Below are 26,646 nucleotides of genomic sequence, written 5' to 3' on the forward strand. Positions count from 1 at the left end.
ATGGGACTTACTCCAACAAAGTATAGGATTGTATCCTGTGTCTCTTAAGTCTCATTCCTCTGTGTGGGATGTCAAGAAAATTTGTTTGCCCTAGTTATAGTGAACACGCTGCCCCACTGACTTCATCTATGTACATGACTCTGAGCAGAATCAAAACTGCTATATTAAGACTATATGGGCAAGATTCAGCTAATGAGCTCGACTACCAGAAGCCCACTTCTGCAATGGGGCTTTCCAGTTGCCGCCTCTCACGCCCTGAGGGAATCTCCTAGAACAGCATGAGGAGGAGAAAGGGGAGCATAATGTGGCTTAGGAAGGAGCCAGGGATTGCTTTTGAGTTCTCTGATTTCAAAGGGTTGTCCTTCCAGGCAATGCTGGCATGTAATTTTCATGATTTGAAAATTTGATTTGAAACATGTTGCATTATGTGGTCCTTAGTTAATAAAGGCTATCATCTGATATTATCAGCTGCAGAGATTTCAGCAAGACTAATTGTCGGATAAGGTGCTTCTCAAAGTCAAGCAAACCTACCAGAAAACAAGTTGTATTCTATTTTATCAAAATGTTAGGAGACATAGGTTCTTACCAGTGATGTAACATGTGACTTGTCTGTTCTGCTCTGAAATATCATTGTCTACTGTTCTAAGTGTGGTGATCATTTGCCCAGGCTCAGCGTTCTCAACCACGGATCCTTTGTAGATTTCAGAGGTGAACTGTGGAGCATTGTCATTTTCATCAGTTATGGTGACCACCACAAGGGCTTGAGAAGAAAGCTGGTGTTTCCTACCATGGTCTGACGCCACAACAAAAAACTGGTAGGTTTCTTGAACCTCACAATCTAGCTCTTTAAGAGTCATGATCCAACCACTTTCACTGTCAATGGTGAAGAGCTCTCTGATGTTGCTTGGTTCTGATCCTAAGCTATAGCTCACTTGCCCATCACTTCCAGTATCTTGATCATTGGCAGTGACCTGAATCACAGTAGTTCCTGGTGGCATGTTCTCCATTACAAAGGCCCTGTAAGGATCAGCCTCAAAAATAGGCTTGTTGTCATTGACATCTTTTACATGGATGTTGATGGACACCAAAGAGACCAAGTCAGTATCCTGGTGTGAGCAGTGAGCCAAAACATCAATCTGGTACCATTTCATCTTCTCATGATCCATTGCCTTCTCAATAGTCAAGGTGCCTGTTCGTTTATCCAAAGCAAATATCCCCTCTTTATTGCTTTCGGCAGTGGTACCTTTCACCAAACTATAGATGACAGGGTCCTCTGCCACAGCACTAACTGATCCTATTTCGGATCCCTCCGGGAGGTCTTCAGATGCTGAGAAGGTGTATAGTGGCTCAGAAAACCTTGGCAAGGACACCTCCTTTGGAACAACTTGAAGATTCACTGGAACTACAGAATTCCAATTGGGAGGTCCTGCATCTTCAGCTTTGATTTTGAAGTTCACTGTCCTGTTTTCTAGCCTGCGGAGACTCTCTTTGACTTGAACAACTCCAGTTGCAGTGTTAATCTCAATCACATCCTCTGCAATAACCTCTTCCACTGAATCAACAGAGTAGGTGACGTCAGCATTCACTCCTTCATCAGCATCATAAGCTAGTACTTGAATGACTGGTGACCCTCTGCTCACATTGGACTGGATAGACAAGATGTATTCAGAAGCTTTGAACTGTGGCGGGTTGTCATTTTCATCTGTGAGTATGATTTTGACAGTACAGAATGCCACCTTTCCTCCCCCGTCCTTGGCCATGATTTTAATAGCAACAACTCTCTCTGTGGAATTTTCTCTGTCCAACTTCTGCAGCGTTTCAATGCGTCCCTTGTCATCTATTGCAAATTTCTCTTGGCCAAGCTTGTTTATGATGGTGTAATCTACGGTGCCATACGGACCATCATCTGGGTCAGTGGCTAGTAATTCAATCACTTTGGTTCCAACCTTGGCATTTTCAGCCAATACTGCTTCATATACATCCTGCTGAAATGATGGACTGTATTTATTTACATTTGTGGTATTGATGTATACTGGCACTGTGGTTTTAAACACGCCATCTGATGCAGAGACTCTGAGGTTGTAAAAAGACTCCAGGTCCCTTTTGCAACGATTCAGTGTGGAAATGATTCCAGAAGGGCTGTCAATGGTGAAATGCCTTTTCTCATTCCCTGAAAGGATTAGATATTCCAATCTATGGGTGTCCCCACTATCAGGGTCAAAAGCCTGGACTTTTATCACAACATGGCCACAGGGGACCATTTCGCTCACATTGGCTTCATAGTGAAGCTGACTGAACTTGGGTGGGTTGTCATTGATATCTAACACACTGATCACCACAAGGGCTTCAGTGCTGAGAGGAGGCATTCCATGGTCTGTGGCTCTCACTCTAATGCGAAATTCATGGTTGGCTTCATAATCTAGAACCTGAGTTGTTGTTATTTCACCTGTGCTGGCATCAACATTAAATAACTTTGACGCGTCTGAACGGTCTTCCAAGATCTGATATGAAACCACTTTGTTCCTCCCTGAATCTCTGTCAGTAGCAAGGAGCTGTATGACGGGGGTCTGAGCTGGCAGGCCTTCGGTGACTGACGCAGTATAAACCACCTGAGAGAGTTCAGGAGGATTGTCGTTGATGTCCTCAACCTCTACTTCTACCATTGCTTCTGAAAAGGCACCCATTGCTGTGTCTGTAGCTCTGACTGTAAAGGCATGTTTTGTGTCAGATTCATAGTCTAGTTGGCTGGTGACCATAAGCACACCGGTCTTGAAGTCAATGTTGAAATGTTTAAGAGCTCCTTCTTCCACAATGTTGTATATTAAACGCAAGCCTTCAGGGCTCCGAGCCTGGATGTGGAGAACAGATGTGTAGAGTGGAATGTTTTCAGGCACTTTCACAGTATAGAAGAGGCTTTGGAAGAGAGGGTTGGATTTGTCCCTCACCATGATCAGAACCTCTTCTTCAGCATACAAGGGAGGTTCACCGGCATCTCTGGCAATTACTTTTAGTATGTATTTATTTAAAGTTTGAAAATCAAGGGGTTTCTTGAGTGAGATGTCCCCTAAGTAAGGGTCAATCCAGAAATACTTGTAATCTTCTGCAAAGGAATAAAAAATGACTCCATTATTCCCCAGATCCCAGTCAGTGGCAGAAACCTGAAAGATGACATCACCTGGCTCAGTGCCGTCCTGCATAGCTATATAATATGGCACATTTTCAAAATGGGGTGCATTGTCATTAATGTCATCCACATAGATTTTGAGCATTGCTTGAGACACCCTTGGCGGATTTCTAATGTCCTTTACTTCCACTGCAATATCATAAGTGTCTTGAGTTTCACGATCAAATTCTACGCCCTTGGTCTGTAGCACTCCTGAAGACTGGATCACTCTGAACTTCTCTGTGCCATTCATGATGGAGTAGAAGAGGGGTTCATTCAGTTGATTCCCAATGACACCAAGAGCAACCAGAGTTTGGATATCTGTCGTGTTTTCCTTCACTGTTGCTGTATATAAATCTTGATCGAATTTTAAGGTGCTGTCTTGTGGTTCAATAAAATTAATCCTAACCATAGCACTAGCTGTATATAAACCATCTCCAGCTCTAACTGTGAGTTCATGATAGCGTTCTAAGGTGGTAGCATTCAGTACAGAGATGAGGCCAGTTGTTGGATGAATGTAGAAAACGTGATGAGGATTCCCTTCTACTATACTGTAGGCTATCTCTGAGTCCGCATCTTCTGCATGTACGGTATAAATCTCCATCCCATGATGGACAGGAAGCCCTACAGAAAGTTCATAAATATCTTTTGTAAACACAGGAGGACAATCATTAACATCCTTGATATAAATGGTGACCTCAGTGGGTTTGGAAGCAAATAAATTGGGTTTCCCACTGTCACGCACATGGACATTGAAGTGATGAACTGGGACACGCTCGTAATCAATTTCTGCGCAAGTAGTAAGAGTGCCCATGCTTGGATCAATTTTGAAAAAATCCAGTGCCTGTGGCTGCAAAATTTCATAGACCAACAAGGCATTAGAATCTCGGTCAGCATCTGACGCATGAATCACGAGAGGCGCATTGTTTTCATCCATAATCATACTTCCCAATGGAACATTCTCATTGATCCGGCCAACAAAGGAAGGTTTAGAAAAGATAGGCACATTGTCATTCTCATCTATGACATAAACAAACACCAGAACATCCATAAATGCTCCTGCCATATTGGTGCCACGGATTTTCAGCTGATAAGATGAAGCCCGCTCAAAATCTAGATTCCTTTGTGTTGAAATAAGGCCAGATTGATAGTTGATGGAAAATAAGCCATCTTTATCTCCTTCTTTTACTTCATAGGTAACAGACGAAAGGCTCGTGGCTGAAACAAGGATGACAGGAGAGCCAATAACAGCAGATTCACTGATCTCTATAACGTACTCCTCCTCTGAAAACTGTGGAGGTGTGCCATCAGAGGGCTTCATAAAAATGTTCACAGTAGCAGAGTCCTTCAGTTGTGGAAACCCTTGATCTTCGGCCTTTACAGTGAGAACAAATCTCTCTTGCTTGGTCTGATCCAGCTTCTGAGACACTGTAATAATTCCAGACAACTTGTCTATAGCAAAGAAGTCTCCATTGTTCCCTGAAAAAAGAAAGAAAGGCTCACATGAAGGATGAAAAACCACCTTTAAATTGCTGTTGTGTTTATTGGTTTTCGTCACCCATCTGATCACCCACCTAACATGTACCCATCTCATTTATTAGGAGATAATTGCTCTTAAAAACACTTGTTGATGGGACCCGCCCCCCAATTATTTTCCCCTGGAACTTGTGCTGTTAAGACAGTACCATACACACACACACACACACACACACACACATATAACAGCCTTTCTAACAGTTAAATAGTTCTAACAGTTCTGATCTACTTTATTTGGAAGTAAGCCATTGCTTTTTCAGTGGCGCTTATTTCTGGAAAAGGACTGCAGCTTTAGGGACAAATAGCCTTACTCAACAGAGCATAATGGGAAACAATGCCTTCCCTGGCAGGCTACACTTTATTTAAAGAGATTTAGAAATGTGAAACAGTATTAGCTGTGCATCAATTCAAAAAGTTAAACAGACTTTCATGCTACACTTAGGAGCTGCTGGCTTGGAGATGCAAAGCTGTGAAAACCGATAGGGAGCAAAGTGTGTTTGTGTTGCACTGCAAACCAGAGACCTGAACTCAAAGAAGAAAAATGCTCATAGAAAAAGAATCGCAACTCAGATTCGTTCAACACGTTGGCTAAAATGGTGGCCCATTTTTATTTTTAGATGCCACTTCTGTCCAGAATGAGCAGAGTGATACTGACCTGCTGAACATTTTATGATGTGTCCACATGGTGGGGGCGACAGGAGAATGAATGAATGAATGAATGAATGAATGAATGAATGAATAAACTATAGTGCTTTGCTGGCTGGCATAGCTGAGCAAACAAGTGCTAAGAAAAATTTCCAAATCATACAAGCCTCATAAGATTGGTAAGCAACGATTATTTATGTGCCTTATGATCTCAAGTGATTAAATTATGGCTATAGCAGCTTTTGGAGTATATTTGATATAACATTTATTGTATTAATGGAATTGATTATTTAAAGTAGCATAGCCTTATGGTTTTAAAATGTTTATACATGGTATATTGAACCCATATGAATTATTGTTTTGTGTGTTTGGCTTTGCAGCACTATGTATGAAGGATGAAGGATATATATAGTGATGACGGATATATTTGGAAATGGGTGCTTTATGCTAGCTACTCTGCCTTTTTTTTGCTCATTAACATTTGGTGCTGAATACACTATTATTCATATAAACTGAAATTTCAAATCAGCCTTTTTGAGCATGTTTTTGTCTTTCTTTGCTTTACCAGGCAGAGAGCCAAGGAGCAAGCAAGCAGTGGAACCTACTACTCCTCTTTCTTACAACCCCTGTAGTTTAGGCCTGAATGAGAGGCAGGTAAACAATCAGGTTGTAATGGTGATGAGAAGGAGAAGGTCTTGTTGGTGGGCTTCCACCTGTGGTGTGTGCCCTTGGCAGATGAACAACCATCTGACTCTTGACTTGATGCTGGTTCTGCCTACTAATACAATGGGAATGTGGTCAATGAATTTGGAGACGGTGGTTAGACGTGGGGAACCCAGAGGCACTGTCTTCAGCACACAAGATGGAAAGTGAAAGGACAGGGGCTGAGAAAGGACATGAGTCCTGCAGAACCAGGTCCATCTAGCCTAGCATCTTGTTCTCACAGAGGTCAACCAGCACATTCATATGCCAATCCACTCCAGTTCATGCAATTTTCTTGTTCCTATTAGTCTTGCATTTATAGCACACTGGGAAAAACCATATTTAGCTAGCACATGCCATTACACTCAGTATTCAGGGAAACACTTGCATTCATAGGCAGCTATAAATTGCTCGAGTCCCTTACCTGCCTCAAGGCAGTAGTGGATTTCAGCATTCACTCCTCGGTCTTGATCCAGGGCTCGGACTTGCACAACCTCTGTGCCTATTGGGGCTGCATCCAGAACTTCCGCCTTGTAATGGAGGCTGGAGAACTGGGGAGGGTGGCTGTTGCAGTCCTCTACGTGGATGACAATTCTGGCAAAGTCTCGCTTGACTGGGACTTCCTGGTCTCGCACCTAAGTGGCAGAACAGGTGGACGTGTGAATGTCAGTCTTAGAGAAAGGAAGGCATTCATTGCAATGTGACACTTCCCAGCTGCAGAATGCCAAATGGACCTGGGGGAAAGGGACAGTATGGACTTGGCATCGCAACCACTCTCATTCATTTGGATGAACCCGTGAGCCACATCTCAGTCTCCTGATTCCAATGAGTAACTGCATGCAACAGCAACAGAAAAAGACTCCTGCCCTGCAAGTGCATCAGCTCCCAGTTCACTGCTGTTCTGCTCTATGTGCACCTACGTGGTGGAAGGCAGGGGCAACCACAGACATCTAGTTGGCTGGTGCTGTTGCACCATGTCCCAATTGGAGCTCAACCTCAGGAGCCAATAAGAGCCTTCATTTGGCGGGTGGGCAGGGCTTGGGCGTGGACCAGAAGGAAGCCTTGTTGGAGGTGGATGTAAATAGGAGCCCTGGGCTGTGGCTTCAGCACTCAGTGTCATCACCAACTTCCCCTCCCTCCCTCCTACAGTTTCAGGATGTTCTTTGATCACTGGTTAAAAAGGTCGCAGTTGGCCCATGGCTGTGAGGTTATTGCAGATCCCATAGCAAGAATGTATGTTTGTGTACATTTATCTATTCCTTACTGTCACATTTTTGGCAGGGAAAGGCATTGGTGGGGATCCATAACTTATGGGGGGACTACCATAAGGGGTATTGGGCATGGTGCTTCAAGGTCTTCACCCTAGCTTGGGGGGCCATGGCCAATGGCCATATATTCGCACATACCGCAGGTTGCCATCTCAGTGGCCCTTGGCATGGTGGGCTGCATGGTGGCCTCAGCAGTAGGGAAGGGTGGTGGTGGGCTGTTCTTCCCAGCAGACAGATACTTACCCCACCCCAACCCAATATATTGACTGCAGCCAATAAAGTAATGGCCTTGCTTAACCCACAATAGTATCTTTGTGTTTCGGTCATTGCACCCTGACACAACACCTAGCTGTGCACAGCAACAAGTACACGTTGAGTGAAATTGAGAAAAACTGCTGTAAGGCACTCCAAGCCCATGGGATAGAGTTGGATATAAATCAAATAAATATACAAGTTGCTTTCCTGTGACTCCCATACCATGACTGTCAGGGTGTGCAGCGACATGGATTGCGAATCAAGTGCTTCCGCCATCATGAGTGTGCCACTGCTTGGGTCCATCTGAAAAAGCTTCATGCTTCTGGGATCCACGCTGCTCTGAAGGGTGTAGATCAGTCCTTTCCCATGGTCCTTGTCTGTTGCACGGACCCAGGCAATTTCTGTCCCGGGAGGCGTGTCTTCTGGAATGTGAGCCTCATATTGATACTCCAAGAACTTGGGGGAATGCTGGTTAATGTCAATCACACGGATATAGGCCTGCAAGAGTGTGGGGAGAACATATGTAAGAGAGAAGGCAGGGTGGGGGCTGGAATGATGAGGTTAATTCTTAGACAAGCACAGCAATTTTGACAGAAAACTCTAATGTGGTTATTTTTTGTAGCTTTGGAAGTATATTCAGCATGCCAGAGTTAGCAGGCTTTGGACGTGTGCTCCCTGCCATGTGCATAAATGCATATCTAAAACATGTGCTCCAGAGAGCTTCTATGCGGTTTTTGTCAATGACTTGATGTGAGTCCTGTTCTAGGCTTGAGGTCTTTGGTGGACGACTTCTGCTCTGGATATGCCCTCCCTGCTGGTTTCCCACAGGCATCTGGTTGGCCACTGTGAGAACAGGAGGCTGGAGAGATGGGCCATTGGCCTGATCCAGCAGGTTCTTCCTATGTCCTTATGTGGGCTTACATGGCAGTGGGACCAGGTGACATAGGGCCACTGTTTTCATTCCCCACCATGTCCCCAACTGACGATACTTCAGGGGCATGGAATTAAAAGTGCAGTGAGAACTGCTTGTGATGCCTGTCTGGAAAAGAACATCAAGGGGGCACAGGGCAGGTGTCAGTGGTGGGCTCTACCAGGGTGCCCAGCTTGAACGAGATGACACTATATCTGAAGTGATGACCTCATGGAGGAAGGACCGCAGCTCAGTGCTAGAGCATCTGCCTTGCATGCAGAATTTCCCAGGTTCAATTCCTGCCATCTCCAGGACTGGAAATGTCCCATCTGAAACCTTGGAGAGCTGTTGCCTATCAGCGTAGACCATACTGAGATAGATGGACACTGCATAAGGTAGCTTCTGATGCTCCTAAAATGGCATGGGGCATCCCAGCCAATCATATTGAAGTGTAGGCAAATGAGGCTGAGGATTATGAAGGTGAAGGATAAGAATAAGCAACAGCAAGGGGGACTGAAAAACTCAGACACCATGAATGTTTGGTGATAATCAGTTTAGCTACACTGGATGTACATACTGTTTTGAAGCAAGCACTAGAATTTAGAAACGTATGTGGTGTAGTTGCACTTCTGCTTATTTCATCCCAGGAAACTAACAGAATAAGGACAGGAATGACATGGTGGGGAAAGTGTACAATATATCAGAAGCAGCCTGGAAACGTATTTGCAAGAGCCTGGAAACGTATTTGTAACAGGAAAAAATAAACCCATCCCTAAGCTCGCTGTCAAATGTTGCAAAGAGAACTTGGCAATCTCTGTCTATTTGATCCAGTTGTTTTTCATCGCAAACCGCATCTTGGAAGGAGACGACCTGATGCAATCGCCTGCTTTCTTCAATGAAATCCAACTTGCCATGATTTTGCAAGAGCAGGTTCACCAACATACCCAGCAGTGATTGTCAATGCCAAAGTAAACAGAAGAAAAGTTCCTGGAGGCCGGGATTGCATGTCAGCCAAGGTGTCAGAAGATGACTCTTAGTGGCAGCAGAACAATGTTATAAAGACGTTGAAAATACCATCAATCTACTACTGAGTCACACTGAAACAGCACCCTCAGCATCTGCTTCCCACCATCTCCTAGGTTTTACATAACTTTAGTGGCTATCAGTAAAGCAATTATCAGATTAAATCCCTGCTAAAAACCTTGTTTTCCCAGGCAAACCTCTACATATGCACTTGTTGGCAGGAGTGAAAGGTGAGGCTACCTACCTGTTGGGAGACAAAATGCATGTCTACACTATAAATATCAGGTCACTTTTGAACTCATTAGCTGTCATGGCTACTGGCCAAAGTCCCCCTGAACAACAGAGATCACAGATCTATAGCAAATAATTCTCAGTATCTTGACAAAAGTTACAATTCCCAGATTGCTTCAGAGAGACTCTGACAGCTAAACCAGTATCAAAACAGTTTAGAGATGCCTTCAGATTTGGATTGACACGTGCAAAGGAAAGAGGTGGATTGGTGGAACCATTTTTGGTCCTCACCTTTCTCCTGGACTTGCTAATAGGCCTTACAAATCCTGCCAGTTATGTGCAACAGGCAATTGCATTAGATGCAGAATTATTCTGACTGCTCAGACCCTGGGACATAGAAATCTGCCTTACTCTGAGTCAGACAATTGGTTCAGCTAACTCAGTATTGGCTACATAGACCGCCAGCAGCTCTCTGGGATTTCAGGCAGCGTTCTCTCCCAGGCCTACCTGGAGTTGCCAGGGATTGGTAATGAACTTGCCAATTTAATGAACTTAGGAAGCCTCGGGGCTTCCTCTTCACCATGATTCAGATTCAGGATTCAGTTCCTCTCATCCTGGCCACACAGAGAATACTCATCAATCTCAAATGCCTGCCATAATTATCTCAATACATATCTTCATGTGGAGATGTGCTGAAATACAGTGTCATGGATGATGTGGTTGATCTGGATGAATGAATAAGCCCTTTGTTGTTTTGGGTCAAAACTGATGTGGTGCAGGAGACTGTCATCAGCTCACCCTTTTAACATAGGAAGCTACCTTATGCTCATTACTGTCTACATTGACAGGCAGCAGCTCTCCAGGGCTTCAGGCAGCCCTACCTGGAAATGTCAGGGATTGAATCTGGGAGCTTCTACATGCAAAGCAGGTGCTCTAAGCTGCAGCTCTCTTCCATGTGAAAGCTCCTGGAGATGGCTTAGTACAGCTCAACACAGCAGCACAATGACCAGGTAAGAGGAAAGGGACTGCAATCTCCTCTCTGACAGACTGCATGTTTGCTCATTTACATTAAGCAGTGGTTAGGCTTAGCTTGCGTGCAAACTGAGTCCCTGAGTCTCCAAGTACTGTACCACAGTTGGCCAGGATCTGCAGAGGAAGGAATTTAATAAAAAGTGACACCTTTGATAAGTGTTCTTATCTTTATTTTTTTGCTGTGCATTGAGAAGAATTTGAGCATTGAGTTTGGGGTGTTTTCCCCAAGTGAGCTTGCATGAAAGACGATGCCATTTTGCTAACCTACACAGGCCAAATTGGGAGCCCCTTATAGCACCTTATCCCCCAGTCTTATGCAAATTCAGCTGAATCATGAATTTTTAGCATTTTGGCAAAGTAATTTTTTGAGAGAACTCTATCTGTTTATGTTCTTGTCCTAAGTTCTTATAAAAACTCTCCCTGCGAATACAGAAGAGTTTGGACAGGGCTTTGTGGATGCTCACCTGTGTCTTGATGATGCTCGATCCATCAGTGACCTGCACTGTGAGGTTGTAGTTTGACCTTTTCTTTGCATCCAGGGTTCTTGCAATAACAATGCTGCCCGTGCTCTTCTCAATGTCAAAATCCATGTCATCATCACCACCTTAGAGGAAAGAGATAACTTAAGTAGATAGGGTAGGAGTTATGACGGAGGAGACCAGGTGTCTGAGTAACAGCATCTCCCCGGGCAGGCAGGGATCCAAGAGGGGGAAAAGTATCATTGCAGCTGGTAGCATTTGCAACAAATAAAATATATCCAGAGGCAGGCAGCAGAATAGCAAAAAAGTGGGTGGAAAACCTCTGTGAAAGGCTTCTATTGTCCTCATTGCATCTTTGTTTATTTTCCCTAAGTTTCGCATAGGCTTGAGTGCGCAATAATGCCTAGTTTGTTGATGAAATGCTATACAAGGTGAAGGGAGCTGAAATTAACCAGTGGGACACAGAAGGGCATGTTCTGTTGAAAAGAAGGACTATTGGGAGAAATTGGCAGGGGAGAGGACATTTGCTGGCTTTGCTTCAAGGTGTGATGCTTAAACCAGTTCCCCTCTCTCTGTTGAGACTTGCTCCAGTTCATGGATGAGTCCTGGGCAAGGACAAACATCTGTAAGATTTGCAGTGGAGCAAGCCACCCCAAAAGAAGATGTTTTGGAAGCCACTGCAGAGTTCTTATTCACTTCCCCACCATTATTTACAATTGGATAAGGACTTAAATAAAGCACATTTCGCATCTGGAGACTGAAATAAGACAGAAAAACCCGCAGCTTTATTCTCCAATAGTCCATAAAACTAAAGAGCAGGCTGCATAGATGATGAAAGGTAGTCAGAACCTGCAGCCTACCAAATGAAATGCAGCTCACCACCAACAACAGTGACCAAGCAAAGGCTGCAAAATTGCGAGGTTACCTGGCAGGCCACAATACCCATTTGGTGGGCTGCTTTCAGCTTGGAGTGTCACAAGTTGTGTAAGGCTGACTAATCTATGGGTTATTCTCCAAGCAAGGTTTCTTAGAGCTCTTTGTGTGACTATACACTGAGATAGAGAATGTATCCTGCTTCTACACTAGGCATCATCTTGTGGAATGGTGATGCTGTGTTCCCTGACATCTGCATGACATCATGAACAAAACACTCTCCCATTTTTCTCCTTTCTCTGCCTCACCCCATCCCCAGAGCTTAGAAAATATAACTTTTCAGCACAATTGGCTAGCTGCATAATCTCCCCACCACTATTTCACACCTTTTCCTGCCACATAAGGCCTGTATAAACTGATCTATTTTGTCCACCATAGTCCACCTCTTTTCGCTGGGAATCAACTCTGCCATGTTAATCCTTCCATTTCCAAATAGCATTTCCTCTACAGCTATTTCTCCCCCCCCAAAAAAATAATAATAATTTGCAGGCATATGTTGAGGTGGGAGGGGGATAATGATCAGAATCGGAGTCATAGTCCATACTACAGTCCTGACAAATATCCCTTTCAACCAAGATGATCAAGAGTCTGCAAACCGAGCCTTATGAGGAATGGTTGAGGGAGTTGGGGATGTTTAGCCTGGAAAAGAGGAGACTGAGAGCAGGTATGATAGCCACCTTCAAGTAGTTACAAAAGTCACATTGGGGAAGGGCCATAGCTCAGTGGTAGAGCATCTGCTTTGGATGCAGAAGGCTCCAGGTTCAATCCCTGGCATCTCCACGTAGGGTTTGGAGAGATCCCCTGCCTGAAACCCCAGAGAGGTGCTGCAAGTCAGTATAGGCAATGCTGAGCTAGCTGGACCAATAGGGAAACTAGCTGGACCAATAGTTCCATGAAGCGAAACAGAAGCAACTGGGAGGCTTTGATGGAGGGTCGCCATGGATCTATTGTGTCATGGATAGAGCGCAGCCTTGATGCAGGAGAGATAGGAACTATGGCCATTTTTAAGAAGCTGTAGTTTCTGTGACAACAGAAACAGTTTCACAGATAACAAGGGGAAACTAAGATGCTATTGTATGAGTTCCTGAAATGGTGGAGCAAAACTATATGGACTAGGTAAATGTAGTTCTGCTCGTACAGGCCACCTGACTTGACATGTAAGCACTCCTGGCTTGGGCAGCATTGGAGAAAGTAGTAAGCCTCCAAGTTTAAAAAACTATGTTTCAAATAAAATGAGGCAAGTAGAGAATATGTCAGAGGTGGTGAGGCACTGGTGGTCATCAGCGATCTCATGGGTAATAAGCAGTTAGGGCCTGCTACACTCACAAAAGCCTATCCCACAATTGCAGTTCCAACAACCATTAGTGGGGGACCTGGGAAAGAATCTTTGGTCTGAGTACTCAGAAAAATATGTCCCTAAGGGGAAATGCGTTTGGCTCTCCTAAAGTAATTTAGGAAGAGCCAGGAATGAAAATGAGAGTGGATCAGAGGCACCAAGATTTTAAAGAAACAGTGCCTTTATAGAAAAAGGAGCAAAAGGGAAAGGGATGGGGCCAGACGACGTCTGGAAGAAAATGAACCAGTAGAACTATTTGAGCAGACAGGTGTGGACATTGTCTGACTTGCATTATAAATCACTTGAGCAGACAAGTGGAAGGGAAGGGCGTTATAGCGCCAAGAGAAACTTTTGGCTTGGAACTCAAGGGCAGCTCTATGTGTGAACTCGCAATGTCCTCTGCTGTGACACTAAGGAAAGTCCACACTTTCTGGGGAAGCCTAGTCATCCTGGGATAGCTCAGTTGGGAGCGCATGAGACACAGGGTCAGGGGTTTGAGGCCCACGCTGGGCAAAAAAATCCTGCATTACAAGGGGTTGGACTAGACGAATCTTGTGGTCCCTGCCAGCTCTACGGTTCTATAATGCTAATTGAACAGTTGCAGAAACAGACCAGGGCTGGGAAACTAATGGTCCTCCAGATGTTGTTGATTCCCCATCCCTACAGAGGAGCCCCATATATCACTTTTTCCACTGTCTAAAGCAAAAGGCTGCATTCTGTTTCCTTCTCACAGAACTGTTGTGTAGAGAAAAAGAGATAGCCACATATCATGCATGCCATCCCAACCTGAGCTTCTTGGGGAATGGAGGGGTGTAAAACACAATTTCTAAAATAGAAAAGGATTTTTTAATATATAAAAAACTCCACCAATTCTAGCTTGAGTATGTCAGCCAAACAGGGTAATGATTCAGGGCAAAGGATTACCCAGACTTACTGTGTGAAGGAGGTTTATATCTCATATTGTAAACATTGTCTGATTTAGGAGAATAGATAAATACTGAGATTAAATTCCAAAGAAAGTACCTGCAAGGGGACACAATGCGGGCAGACTGTCCCACACAAAAGTAAACTTTCCTCAAGCATTGTCAATTCTGTACTGTGTTGATTCCTGTCCTGCCTTCATTGTGTTTGTACTCCATTATCCATGCCCAACTGCACCAGGCACAGAAGCATTCCTTGGAGGTGCCCTGAGAAGGACAATTCTTGCAGGTCTGCAAACTATCTGCCTTCAGGAATGGCTTCACTCAACAGAGGCAAAACAAAAACAAACAAACAAAAACCCCCAAAGCCCCAAACTAAATCTTAAGTCTGCAATGTAATGCCAGGAAATAGGAATTACGCACTCACAGTTCAGTACAGCTGAAAGATACATCAAAGATCAGTCAGATGTGCAGGATACAAATGAAATGATCTTGGCACCTAAGAATTATTTCAAAAATCTATGCATTCCTCAAATTCTACCATTAAATGTGCATGAAAACCTACATGAGCCTGGGGAACATCTTACAGATGTTGCAATATACTATGAAAAAGGTAAACCCCCTTCAGAACCATGAGTTCTTGAAGATGGAAATAGGACCACAGTGGACACCCACTGGTGTCCCAATTATTAATCCCAGTGAGGTTCATATCTCCAACAACAACAAAAATGCATTGATCATTACACTGGAATATCTAACTAGAATGGGTCTCTCTTAACTTTTGCAAAAATATACAAAAGAGATTTGTATCTTTTGACATCCTTCTGCATAATGAAAGCATAGGGCATTTCCGACTAATGGGGGAAAATAGAGAAGAATAGGAATAAAACATAATAGGTTTTTATCAAGGGAATTGCTGAGCATTCATAGCAGCTCCCTACCGACTTAACATTTAAAGACTTTCAAAACCCCTTGTGGTTTCTCTCTCTCTCTCTCTCCTGTTGGTTTGTTTTTATTGCTGTGGGGAATAGTTATGATTACCACATATTTCCTGTGAGATGCAAATATGTGTTTTTGCCCGTTTGCAACACAAGAATTTTCATTTAAGGTTGGGAGAGTGCCAGAAATGCCATTTTGCAAAGTGCGATGGGTAGGTAATGCAAGACCTGCACAATGCTTTTTGTGGGACAACTGCTTGAGTCAGCCTCAGTGCTGCTCCTTGCCAGCGCCAAGGCCTTGACTCTAATGTGCCTGCCATCTAAAATAAACAGCCTTTGTTCACTCGGGGCATGTGCGTGCCAAATAGCTGGGGAGCCGAGGCAGCGTTTTGTCAGCCCAGAGTCACCCTCAGAGCTCATTTCCCAGCCACATGCCACTCACCTGTGATATTAAACCAGAGTTGGCCGAGCCCAGCCTCCACGCTGATCACTCCCACCATGTGGTTCACTGGGTCTGTTTCCATGACAGCAAAGTTGAAATGAGGCTCATCAAAAGTCAGAGGCTCTGAGGACGGGAGGGGCTTAGGGATCCAGTTGACATGCAGCCTCACGCTGGAAGAGAGTGGGGGGCTGCCGCCATCAGTAGCCTTGACCTGCCAAGAGAGACACCAGCTTACATGGAGTGGAAACCAAAGTTGCTCTTGCCAATGTTCCGAGTGTACCTAATAGGATAGGACATCAGCCTTTCACGGTTCTATTGCCAGAAGCACCACAAAGTGGGCAGCCTGCAGTTGCCGTTGCCTTTGCCTTCCTTCAGCTGGTAGGTAAAGTGTACACCTGGATGGCATCCATTTGCTTGCCCCTGTTAACATAGCATGGTTCATACAAGAGTTTGATAGGATTTCTTTGGCATATGTAAAGCTGCCGACTCTGGTCTGACTCTATAGCCTGCAAAGCTTGTTGCTCAACACACAGAGGAAAATAAGAAGACCCCTGCTGGGGGTCCTGCTGCCCACAGTGGTCAGCCAAGATGCCTCCAGGAAGTTCACGAGGAGGGATTGAAAATAGCAACCCTCTCTTGCTACTCCTCCCCAGTAACTGGCATCCAATGATGACCCACCAAACTGCTCTTGGACTACCCATGCAAACTGAAGAAGGTGATGGAGTATTTTGTCTTCTGCAACGTACGTGTTGCTGTTGTTTCATGGCAGGTTTGGGCTAAATAGGTTTCACAGGTTCTTGATGTAATTATGTTGCCCTGAGATCTATGGATGAAGGGCAATAGACCAATGAGACAACAACAACAACCTGAATACCATCTTTGACTACAAGGCCCTTAAATACTCAAGAAAAAAAACTGCTGTCTGCCTCCATCCTCCTTAACTTCCTATATCTCACTCACCGTCAATATGTTGTACTCCTGGACAGGAAAAGCCTTTTTGGAGAAGACCATGCCTGTCACTGGGTGGATGCTGAAGACTCCATCACTGTTTTCTTCAAGGCTGTAAGTGACTTGGCAGTTCAGTCCCTCATCCCGATCTGTGGCAATCATCCTGTAGACTGGCAAAGGAGTCTCAGATCCCGTTTTCTGTGGTAGATTAACCATGAAGAACTTCTGGGAAAATGTGGGAGGATTATCATTGACATCTGTGATTTGGATTACAACTCTACTGGTGGATTTCAGAGTTGGATCCCCATTGTCTGAAACAGAGACCTATAAGGAAAAGCCAAAAGAGTATCAGATCTGAAACCTCAAGAAAACAGTTAATGCTCATGAAACCCAGATGTTTCCCTGCTATGGCAGAGGAGAAGACCCAAGGTCCTCCAGATGTTGCAGGATGCCTGTAAGCATAACCAATGCTCTGGGATGATGAGAGTTGTAGTCCAGCATTGGAGGATCTCCTAATATCTGACAAAGTCTTCTGGGAGTGGTTGAAGTGTTACAATGTGTGGTTTGCCTACATTGAGGGTTAAGGGTTGTATCCAATGCTGCTGTCACATTCAGGCAACAGACTTCTGCTTGCTCAATGGAACCTGCCCCTGCTTCCCCTCAGGCCCCCTGTGTACCCTCAATATCTGCTCCAGAGCATTGGGGGACCCTTTTGGAGCATGAAAGGAGAGGAGAGGAACGGGAAGTCCTGCTGCGTGAGGAGAAGACCCATCATGCCAACTTTGGATACAACCTTACAGAAGCTGCCTTACATTGAGTCATTGGTTCATCTAACTCGGTGCTGTCTATACTGGGAGTGGTTCAACCCAGTTTCAGAAAGTGGAGATGCGAGGACTTTCTGCATGCACAACACTGGACGGCAACCCAAACAGGTCGGTGTGCATGTGTTAGGTGGAGAGATATTAGTGAATCAAAAACCAGAGACCACTCATGAAGGTGTCATCTCAGAGATGCTATCCAATACAAAGCATTCTCTTTTGCATTGACTCTTGCCAATAATGAATCTTGAGCAAGCTGAATATAGCTCATTTGAAAGAGCTGCTGTTTGTAGAAGCTAGCCTGCAAAATGGAGCAGATTCTCTCAGGCAGCAGCCGGGAGCTACTAATGTAAGTTTAGACTAAGAATGCCAACTGGCCAGATGGGAAAAGGGTGGTGGTGATGGGGAACAGTATGTGTGAATTTCCCCTGCTTTCTTTGGAGTTATTTGGTAGAAAGGCAAAGAGAAAGAAAGGATGAGGGGCATCTTATGTTGTGTGCTGGGATCTATCCAACCTCTGCTCCAGACCCAACAAAAACTGCTAAAGGGCTCCAAGCCTGTACTTGCTTCTGAAAGAGCTTCTGTACTCCACCTTCTGACAGAGACGACTCTTCAAAAGTTGGCAATCTGAATATGTGCTACATTTATTGAAATGCATTGTTCCTACCAGCACCTATGAATTTTGGTATGTGCTATTTTCTCAGAATGTGTTTGAGTGCAGCACAGTGGTTAGAGGAATGGCCACAGCTCAGTGGTACAGCATCTGTATCTGAAGAGCCACTGTCAGTCAGCATGGACAAAACTGCATTACATGGCCCAGTGATCTGACTTTGTTTTTAAGGCAGCTTCTTAGGTTTCTTTTGGAGGATGGGCTAAAACCCAGTGGTACACCTTGCATGCAGAAGGTCACAAGTTCAATCCTCAGCATCTTCAGGTTATAGCCGGGAGACACCGCTGACTGAAAATATAGTCCTTACACTAAAACCAGCCTTCTCCAAACCAGGGCCTTCTAGGAATTTTGGACTACAACTTCTATTACCCTTGACCATACTTGGCCATACTGGCTGAGACTAAGGATGGGTGAAAATGTCCGTTTTGTTTTTTCTCTGTTTCTCATTTTCCCAACCTTAAGAGCAGTTCCCCACACATCCACATCAGTCTGTGATATTATTTTTTCTTAAAGTCAACGAAGATTCAGCATTCTAGTGTGCATTTCTCTTAATATACACATTTTCACATAATTTTGTTGAATAAATACTTTTTTTTTTTTGAAAAGCTAAAGAAATACATGCATTTTTATGTACACTTTACCCTAATTTGTGCATTTTTGTACCATTACTTTTCCGGAGCAGAGTGTGAATTTTGAAGGGTGCCTGTGTTTCAGTTTGCTCATTGTTTTGGAAAGCGTAGATTGGATAAATTTCCCTTTATATGCAAGTGGAGTCAAATTCCTCCCTTCTCCCTGTCTGAGACTGATGTAGTTTAGAACAGGCATATCCAATGTCTGTTTCGGGGCCTAATCCGGCCCACCAATCAGTTTAATCCAGCCCCTTGGCAGTTTATTTCCCGGAGTAAAATCCTAAAAAAACCTCAACAACTTGAATCCTAAAAAAAGGCCAACTTTGGTCAGCCCTTTGGTCGGCCCTCATGGCCCTTCACTTCATCAAATCTGGCCCTCTTTGAAAAAAGTTTGGACACCACTGGTCTAGAACATCTCCTATGAAGGCCTCAGAACCTGCAACCTACTGCCTCTTAGCTCGGAGACTGCATTTCAGTACCATGTACTAATGAAATCTCCTAAGTGTCCATTTTGTCAAAAGGGGCAAGAAACCACTTGCCCCCCCTTTACTCTGCAAGGGCTTAGCGGCAAGATTCCTGTTGCAGCCTTTCAGTTAAGAAGCTAAGCCAGGAGGTATTAGTGAGGCTGGCACTGGGGGCAAACCCACAAAAATGCAGAACAAGCAATTATCTTCCTGAGCAATTTGGAACTGATGGAATGAGTCCTCCTCTTTGGTGTGCTCTGACTTGCAAGGAAATGTTCTTTGAGGACTTAAAAAAACAACACACACCACTTTCAAGTAAATAAAAGTAATTACAACTTCGTCATCACTCACCTCTAAGATATGCTCAGCCCTGTATTCGCGATCGAGCTGCTGAGATGTGGTATAAATCAGACCTGCCATGAGAGAAAAAGACCACGATCAGTTCCAAGAGCCCATGTGCTGCTGTGCCTCGCTCACCTGCCATGCCAACGTGACCCGATTCTAAAGGTGATGCTGCCCTGAAGCAAATCTATGCCACAAGCAAAAGAAGCTCATAGATTTTTTTAAAAAAAAACACTTCCTGCCTCCCAACCATGGAAGTTTTCCATACTTCCTATATTAACCAAAATGATTTATTTCATTCCCTGGCACCTCCGACAAGTTTTCCCATTCATCTCACCGAATCATGCAATATTTGAGGCCCTCCACCTCTGGAGATGCCATTTCAGGCTTTAGAGTGGAAGGATAATACGAATACTAATAATTATAATTTTATTTATTTATTTATTTATTTATTTATTTATTTATTTATTATTTCTACCCCGCCCCAGGGCCATCTTAAGCATATCCGGTGCCGTGGTGCAAAGCTCCCTCCGGTGCCCACCCCCCATTTCCCAGAGTTTTTTAGGGGCTGGAGGAGGCGGCTGGAGGGCGGCTCCTCCGGCAGGGAAGAAGCAGAGGCTGGAGGTGCCGCTTCCCGGCTCAGTTGGCTGCTTCATGCTGCGGTGGCCACTGCAGATGGAGGCTCCAGGCACGGCACTGCTTCAGCGTTGCATGGCAGAGGCAGGCGAGGGCGGCGAGCTGATGCCAGGAGGCGCCGCGTCCAGCCTCCGCCTCTTCCCTGGCACCCTCCAGAACTTGGCACCCTGGCGCCCCACGCCACTAGCCTCTATGGGTAAGGCGCCCCTGCCCTGCCCATCTGGCTGGGTTTCTGGAGGACTGAGAGAGCTCTCAGTGGGACACAGGAACTTAGGTTGCTAAGTCAGTCCTCTCATGCATCTAGCTCGGGGTGCTGGTATTCGGAGGCATACAGCCTTTGAGGTAGAATATAGCCATGAGCTTCCCTGGTGAGAACATTCCACAGTCAGGGGGCTACCACAGAAAAGGTCTATCCTCTGGTTGCCACCACATGTGGTGGAGGGTAGCGGTGATACCACCACCTACATCCTTAATTAAGGATTAATAATAATAATTAAAAAAATCATAAGCCAGCATTTTGAACTATGCTTCCTTCTTTCTTGTTACACTTGTACCTCCTCAGTCCTATGGTCCCTACATTGAAAACAATGCCAACAAGGCTAGGGCAGGTGTTGCTGCATGCACATTCTGAGACGCACTTTATATTGTAAAAACATCGATTCCATTTTGAAGGCTGTAGATTTCAATCTTTCCTGATGTATGCATGTATGGTTAGCAGCATATCTTGTTATCTTCAGCTGCAAGAAGCTCTGGGAAATGTCATGGTTGTTGCTCAGCTTTCGCAAATGAAGTAACACTACATGGAAAAAACCCAGTCGATACTGTATTTTAGAGGAAGCTGACATGAGCAAGCTAACAGATAGGAGATAAGATCCAAGGGTGCCAGAAAGACAGATCAATATGCCTACTAGTAGGGATGGGTGAGTCTGTCAACTTCCGATTTTCTCAGTTTCCCCTTCGTCCAACTCTTACTCTCTACAAAAGTTTGCGGGTTTTTAAAAATCCCCATGACCATTCAGCATTTTAGAACAAATTTCTAATGAACACATTTTTGCAGCACAAAATTTCACCTTCTATACTTCATTTTCGGATGCTATTTTCACTAATGCATGCCTTTTAATGCATACTTGATTTGGCTGAAGAACGGCATTGCAGAATTCAGAGAAACAAACATTTCAAGGGAAGACTGTTTTGGTTCACATATTGTTTCAGAAAGCACAAATTAAGCAGGATTGCCTATAAATGCAAAGGGAATCCAATTTCTCCCTCATCCTTACTTACTGGTAACTGATCAGCCAAAGAGGTAGGATTGACAGGCTTTAAACTTTATTATCCTTTGAGATTACTATAATTTCCTTAGCATCAGCGGCATTATCCTTCCCTCAGACTTCCAGAACTGATCCGCCCTAAGGATATAACAGCATCCTAATTATGGGAGTTGCAGTCCAACAACCTGTGGAGGACCACAAGTTCCCCATCCATGTCCTAGAGCAAGTAGTTTTACTAGAAAACCAGACAATGTCTGTTGATCCTTGCTCCCTCTATATACTTCTGTTCTCTCTAGTTTGGTCACTGGCATCATGCCTCTGAATCACCTTAAGGCAAGAGGTTAACTCTAGACCCATTGTTCACTGATCCAATCTCTCGCTTCATTTACCTGCTGTGGGGAAATATTCCTCTAAAGGTGAAGAGACAAGTTGTAAACAATGTGTTGACACAATCCGTTATTTCGATGGCAGCCTCTGCTAATCTGCTGTCATTTATAGCTGGTGGGGGGGTGGGAAACAATGTTGCAGGGGCAGGAAACAGGAATTAAAGTGAGGAGGGATTTCTTTTTATCTCAGGATACATGATCTAAGCAGGGTCAGCCTGCCTACATATCAGAGTGAATTGCACCATATCAGATGGCACCATGAAAATGGGGAGAGGGGGGATGAAGGCAGGAATCAGTGCCTGAACGATGCCGCAGCACACTGTAAAGTATTGGACCTACCAAAGGGGATGCCATTTGGCTTCCACTTAAGTCAACAGCATGCAGTATGCTGGCACTGGACCCAAGTCTTGAGGATAAAATATTGCACTTTAACCCAACAGACCAGTCTTCAAATCCAATTTTACCCATGATGACATATTGTTACTCCACTACACAAATACAGGTATTAGAAGTGCAGGAGGTCTGCCTCCCCAACCCCCTCTTAGTAACCTAAATGGAGCTCTCTAAACACTCTAATACTCACCTGAGGAACCTAAGATGAGCCCTGCTCAATAAGACCAAAGGCCCATCTAGTTTAAATGACTACTCAATACATTTTTGTTTAGGAAGGCTTTCCCTGAAGCGTAACCCAGCCATTGATGGAGTAGTAATTTTATCGCCAATTAAATTGTTTTGTGGGGTTTGTATTGTTCTTAGAGCTTGTGTTTACGCACTTTATTCTCTTCTGATCTTGGATACCACTTTGATGGCTTTATGCTGTGAAGTGGTCCATAATCTTGTATAATAATAATCACAGACTCCAGTGTCCTGTTCTCACAATGGCCAACCAGATACCCATCAGAAGCAGGACTTAAGTGCAACAGAACTTGCTTGTGATTCCCAGTGACAACTGCTATTTGTCAGGGACTGGGCAGAGGAGGAACGGTGGAGACCGCCTCCCCATCCTGACCCTCCCAGGGAGGAGGAAGAGGAAGACAATATAGATTTACAACAGTGGTTTCTGGGAGGTCACAGCGCAGAGGCAGATGAGGGCGGCGGGGGGGGGGGTTGGGAAATAATGGGAGAGGAGGAGGAGGGGGCGGAAGTGGAGCAACAGCTGATGGACACGGTGTCATTGGAAAGCCTCCCAGACCCTCCATCTCTCAGAACCTGGCGAGCCTTAAAAGTAGGAGACCAACGAGCTCAAATACAGAGGGCGTGTAGCAGCACCCGTAGAAGTGACAAATGAGAAAATGGGAGACACGGGGGGTGGAGATTCACTCGGGACATCACCATTATCCAAAAGGCTGGGTTCTATAACCTCTCTCTGTAAATATTGAATTAAAAAGAACGGTAAGAAACTTTCCCTTGTCTTTATACTTTCCTGGGCAACCAGACAGGAGCCGCTGACAGCATCCTGACACTATTCAGTGGGAATCTGCCTCCAATGCTGCAGGGAGCACATAGCCATCATGGCTCCTTTGGTCCATAGATTCCAGTTCATCCTCATAACTTCTATACAGGCCTGGCCTATGCAACTTGTGACCCACCAAACTGAGCACAGTCCACCAGTCATGTATAGTATAGCATACAAGAGGCTTTATATCTTGTTATTACTGTTTCTCTGGGACTACAAAAGGCATGGGATTGACTAGCGACAGCAATGCAAGACACGTGAGTTGGGTTTTGGTTTGGCAGGTTGCAAGTTGCGCTGAGCAGCTATAGGCAGAAGACGATTCCATGGGAAAACAGGACGTGCTATCCAGCTCCAGGGATTGTGATGTAAGTATTTGGAACAGGGCTTCAGTTAGCAGTCATTACTTGTTCATTACTTTCTCCCTCTGAGGGATTATGGATATTTGGCTTATAAACTACGTTTAAAACCAAAGAACACAATGTGTTACAACAAGACAAATTTAATGGACTCTGCATAGAGCCCACGTCTGGGCTGCTGTTTGTTTATTTCATCCTTACATCTAAGCATGAGCAGAAGATCCCAAGGGCAACAACGAAACTATAAAGGAATGTTTGCATTCCTCTTCGCGGCCATGAAGAAAGCTTCGGGCAAAGCACTTAAGCATGTGGTCTCTGAAGTGCAGCCCAAAGGTCTTTGCAAAATTGGGTCCTACATATGGAGCCAGGATGACTCATGCAGAGCAGAGAATGAACGCACCGTGCGGAGGTGCTTGTTGACAGCAGCCCCTTACAGATGTTCTAAGTGTGCAGCGTGAGCACACACAGGTGAGGAGGAGGCTGGCATCCTGGCAACAACTCCACCTCTTCCTACACGTATTCAGTCCACACACTGAAGGCCAAATTAGATGTGATGCTATTAATGTCCTCCCATACCAGTGTTTTGGTCCTTTGGTCCTTTTTTGTCCTCACTGCTACAGCAGCCTGTCTTCTCTCACTCTAGGCCCAACTGAGGAACTCAAGGAAATGGTGGGAGCACCCACTGCTGTTCCTCCTTCTCTTCACCCCAACTTCTTCACTAGGCTGGGCAGGATGGGCAGGCAGTGAGGAACCTGCTGGGGTGTCCCAGCATGCAACAGTGAGCCACTTCACTGAGCTGTGGGCCTTACAACTGTTTGAGGGAGCCAACCCCCTGATGCCAGCCATGTCCCAACCTCCTGGCCAGGCATCTTATTCCATATTACCCTCCCCACCATCTAAAACCAACAACTGAGGCTTTTCCTTTTTCTCTGTTATAAGTGAAGCAGGTAAAAACTAGAGAGAAGGCCCTTTCAGGCTTGGCACCCCATATATTGAATGTCCTCACCTGGCACAAAGGCTCCAAATCTTGTTTGTACTCTACGGTTTCTTGCATTTTTATATTTTTAATCCTGGAAACTAACCTGAAACCAACTTCAGTGAAGGGAGGTTTATAAATATTCTAAACAAATCAACTGACTGTGTGACTCAAGGTCCATAACATAATGGGCTTCCCCACCCATGAACCATATCAATTGAGGCTGCTAATTATGGCAAGAAAACCCACAGCATTTGACTCACATGGCACACTCATGGCTTCCCCAATGGGGGATGGGGAGCTCACCACAAGGATCCTGGTTTTGATAGCAAAACTAAATGCAAATTCTCCATCAAGAGCAGAATGGGCAGGTAGAGACAGATTTGTGTGGTAATACGAAAAGTGACTCACTGCGGTTTTGGTGCTCTGCAGAAGCTGAGTGTTCCTCCTATATTTTATGACCTCATTTACTTGTGAGTAAGCTTTAAAATAAACTAACAGAGCAATAAGAAATTGCCACTTTTCCCTCACTCACATTTGGAAAAAAAAATCAGAAATACATCACAACACTGATTGAAAGGGTTCTCATCCCAATTCCCGTGGCTTCTGTGAAGCTAAATAGCTGAAGTCTGACAAAATTAAGAGTGACTACACACACACACACACACACACACACACACATATAAAATGCTGTAATGGAATAGTTTAAGCAATTGCAACAAGACCTTTAACTATTTGCTGTCTCTCAGCCTATTGTGCACCAGAGGGAGAACTATATACAACAGATTGAGCTCCTTGTAAGAAAGGTGGAATAGAAATGTAATAAATAAAAGTAGAAAAGGAAGCTTCACAGGACAGGGAGACAGCACAAGGGAGAGGAATCCTAAAACTGGTATCATATGAGCTGTGATGGAGAATAATGCAGTAGATGACACAAAAGCAAAGAACTAATAATTTTTACTCTGCTGGATTGCTGGTATGAGATATTAAAAATATATAAAAAGGAAGAAAATTAGTTACTTCCTGAAATGTAGCACCTTTATTCTTATTAACTTATTTTTAATTTTTACTCTGTGCTGGAGTAATACAAAGAACATGCTGAAACAAACAAACAAACAAACAAAAAACCCTAAACAGAGAAAATGTACAGTGAGAAGCCAAGTGTGAAGGCTGATGCACAATTTTTTAACCAATCAACATCCCAAAATTATTGTTTTGCTGGAAAACAACTGGAGAGAACCCAAAGCATCATGGAACTTTTGAATAATAAGAATAGAACTGGGAGAATCTGTAACTAATCCTTATTACATGGAGCCCCTTTGGGGCATTTGCAAGGGAGAATTGGCAGCTACTTATTCCTCCCACTACCAAACTCTTCTTTGCAAATGTCTCCCGCCATTTTTTTACCCTAGCCACAATTAATTCTGGTTTAAGAGCCTGGAGAAGCATTTGCAGGGGAGAATCATTAGGTGGGAGAAGACAGAGCACCTACACCCTCTTCCTGATGCTCCCATAATGCACAATGACCACGTTAAATCAGGAGTAATACGTCTGCCTTCCCGCCCCCCCCTCCCTGCTTTGGGGTTTATTTCCCCAATTTCTCTCAACCTGCTTTTAATTGTTTTGCTCCCTGACAAGGCAGTTGTACTTTTAGAGGGAGATCTTGTTTGGCTGCCCTGTGATTCCAGTCCATGCCACACACCCCACTGATTTCCTTACAAGGTCTGTTAAACACCCTGTAATGAGATATGAGAGCAATTGTGGTTAATGGTTAATTGCACTAATTCCAAAATAGAGCTGTGATGCTTTTGCTCCTGCACACAAATATGAGATGTGTTGACATGGATCCATGTTCACAGCACATCTAGGAAGATGCAGTGACAT

General features: G+C 44.4%; 1 protein-coding gene across 2 annotated transcripts in view; it reads right to left on the bottom strand.

Annotated features, from left to right (window-relative positions):
- Positions 1 to 26,646, bottom strand: part of FAT2 (FAT atypical cadherin 2) — a 102,623-nt gene that overhangs the window by 30,347 nt on the left and 45,630 nt on the right. For both annotated transcript variants that reach the window (XM_080987611.1, XM_080987610.1), the window contains exons 4-10: positions 19,694 to 19,755; positions 16,774 to 17,085; positions 15,814 to 16,024; positions 11,230 to 11,369; positions 7,792 to 8,067; positions 6,471 to 6,681; positions 587 to 4,642 (exon numbers count right to left, since the gene is read on the bottom strand). In XM_080987611.1, the coding sequence (XP_080843737.1) occupies positions 587 to 4,642; positions 6,471 to 6,681; positions 7,792 to 8,067; positions 11,230 to 11,369; positions 15,814 to 16,024; positions 16,774 to 17,085; positions 19,694 to 19,755 (5,268 nt within the window). The remainder of the gene's footprint in view (positions 1 to 586; positions 4,643 to 6,470; positions 6,682 to 7,791; positions 8,068 to 11,229; positions 11,370 to 15,813; positions 16,025 to 16,773; positions 17,086 to 19,693; positions 19,756 to 26,646) is intronic.

Source organism: Podarcis pityusensis (genome assembly GCF_964106645.2).
Source record: "Podarcis pityusensis genome assembly, chromosome: 2".
Lineage (NCBI taxonomy): Eukaryota > Metazoa > Chordata > Lepidosauria > Squamata > Lacertidae > Podarcis > Podarcis pityusensis.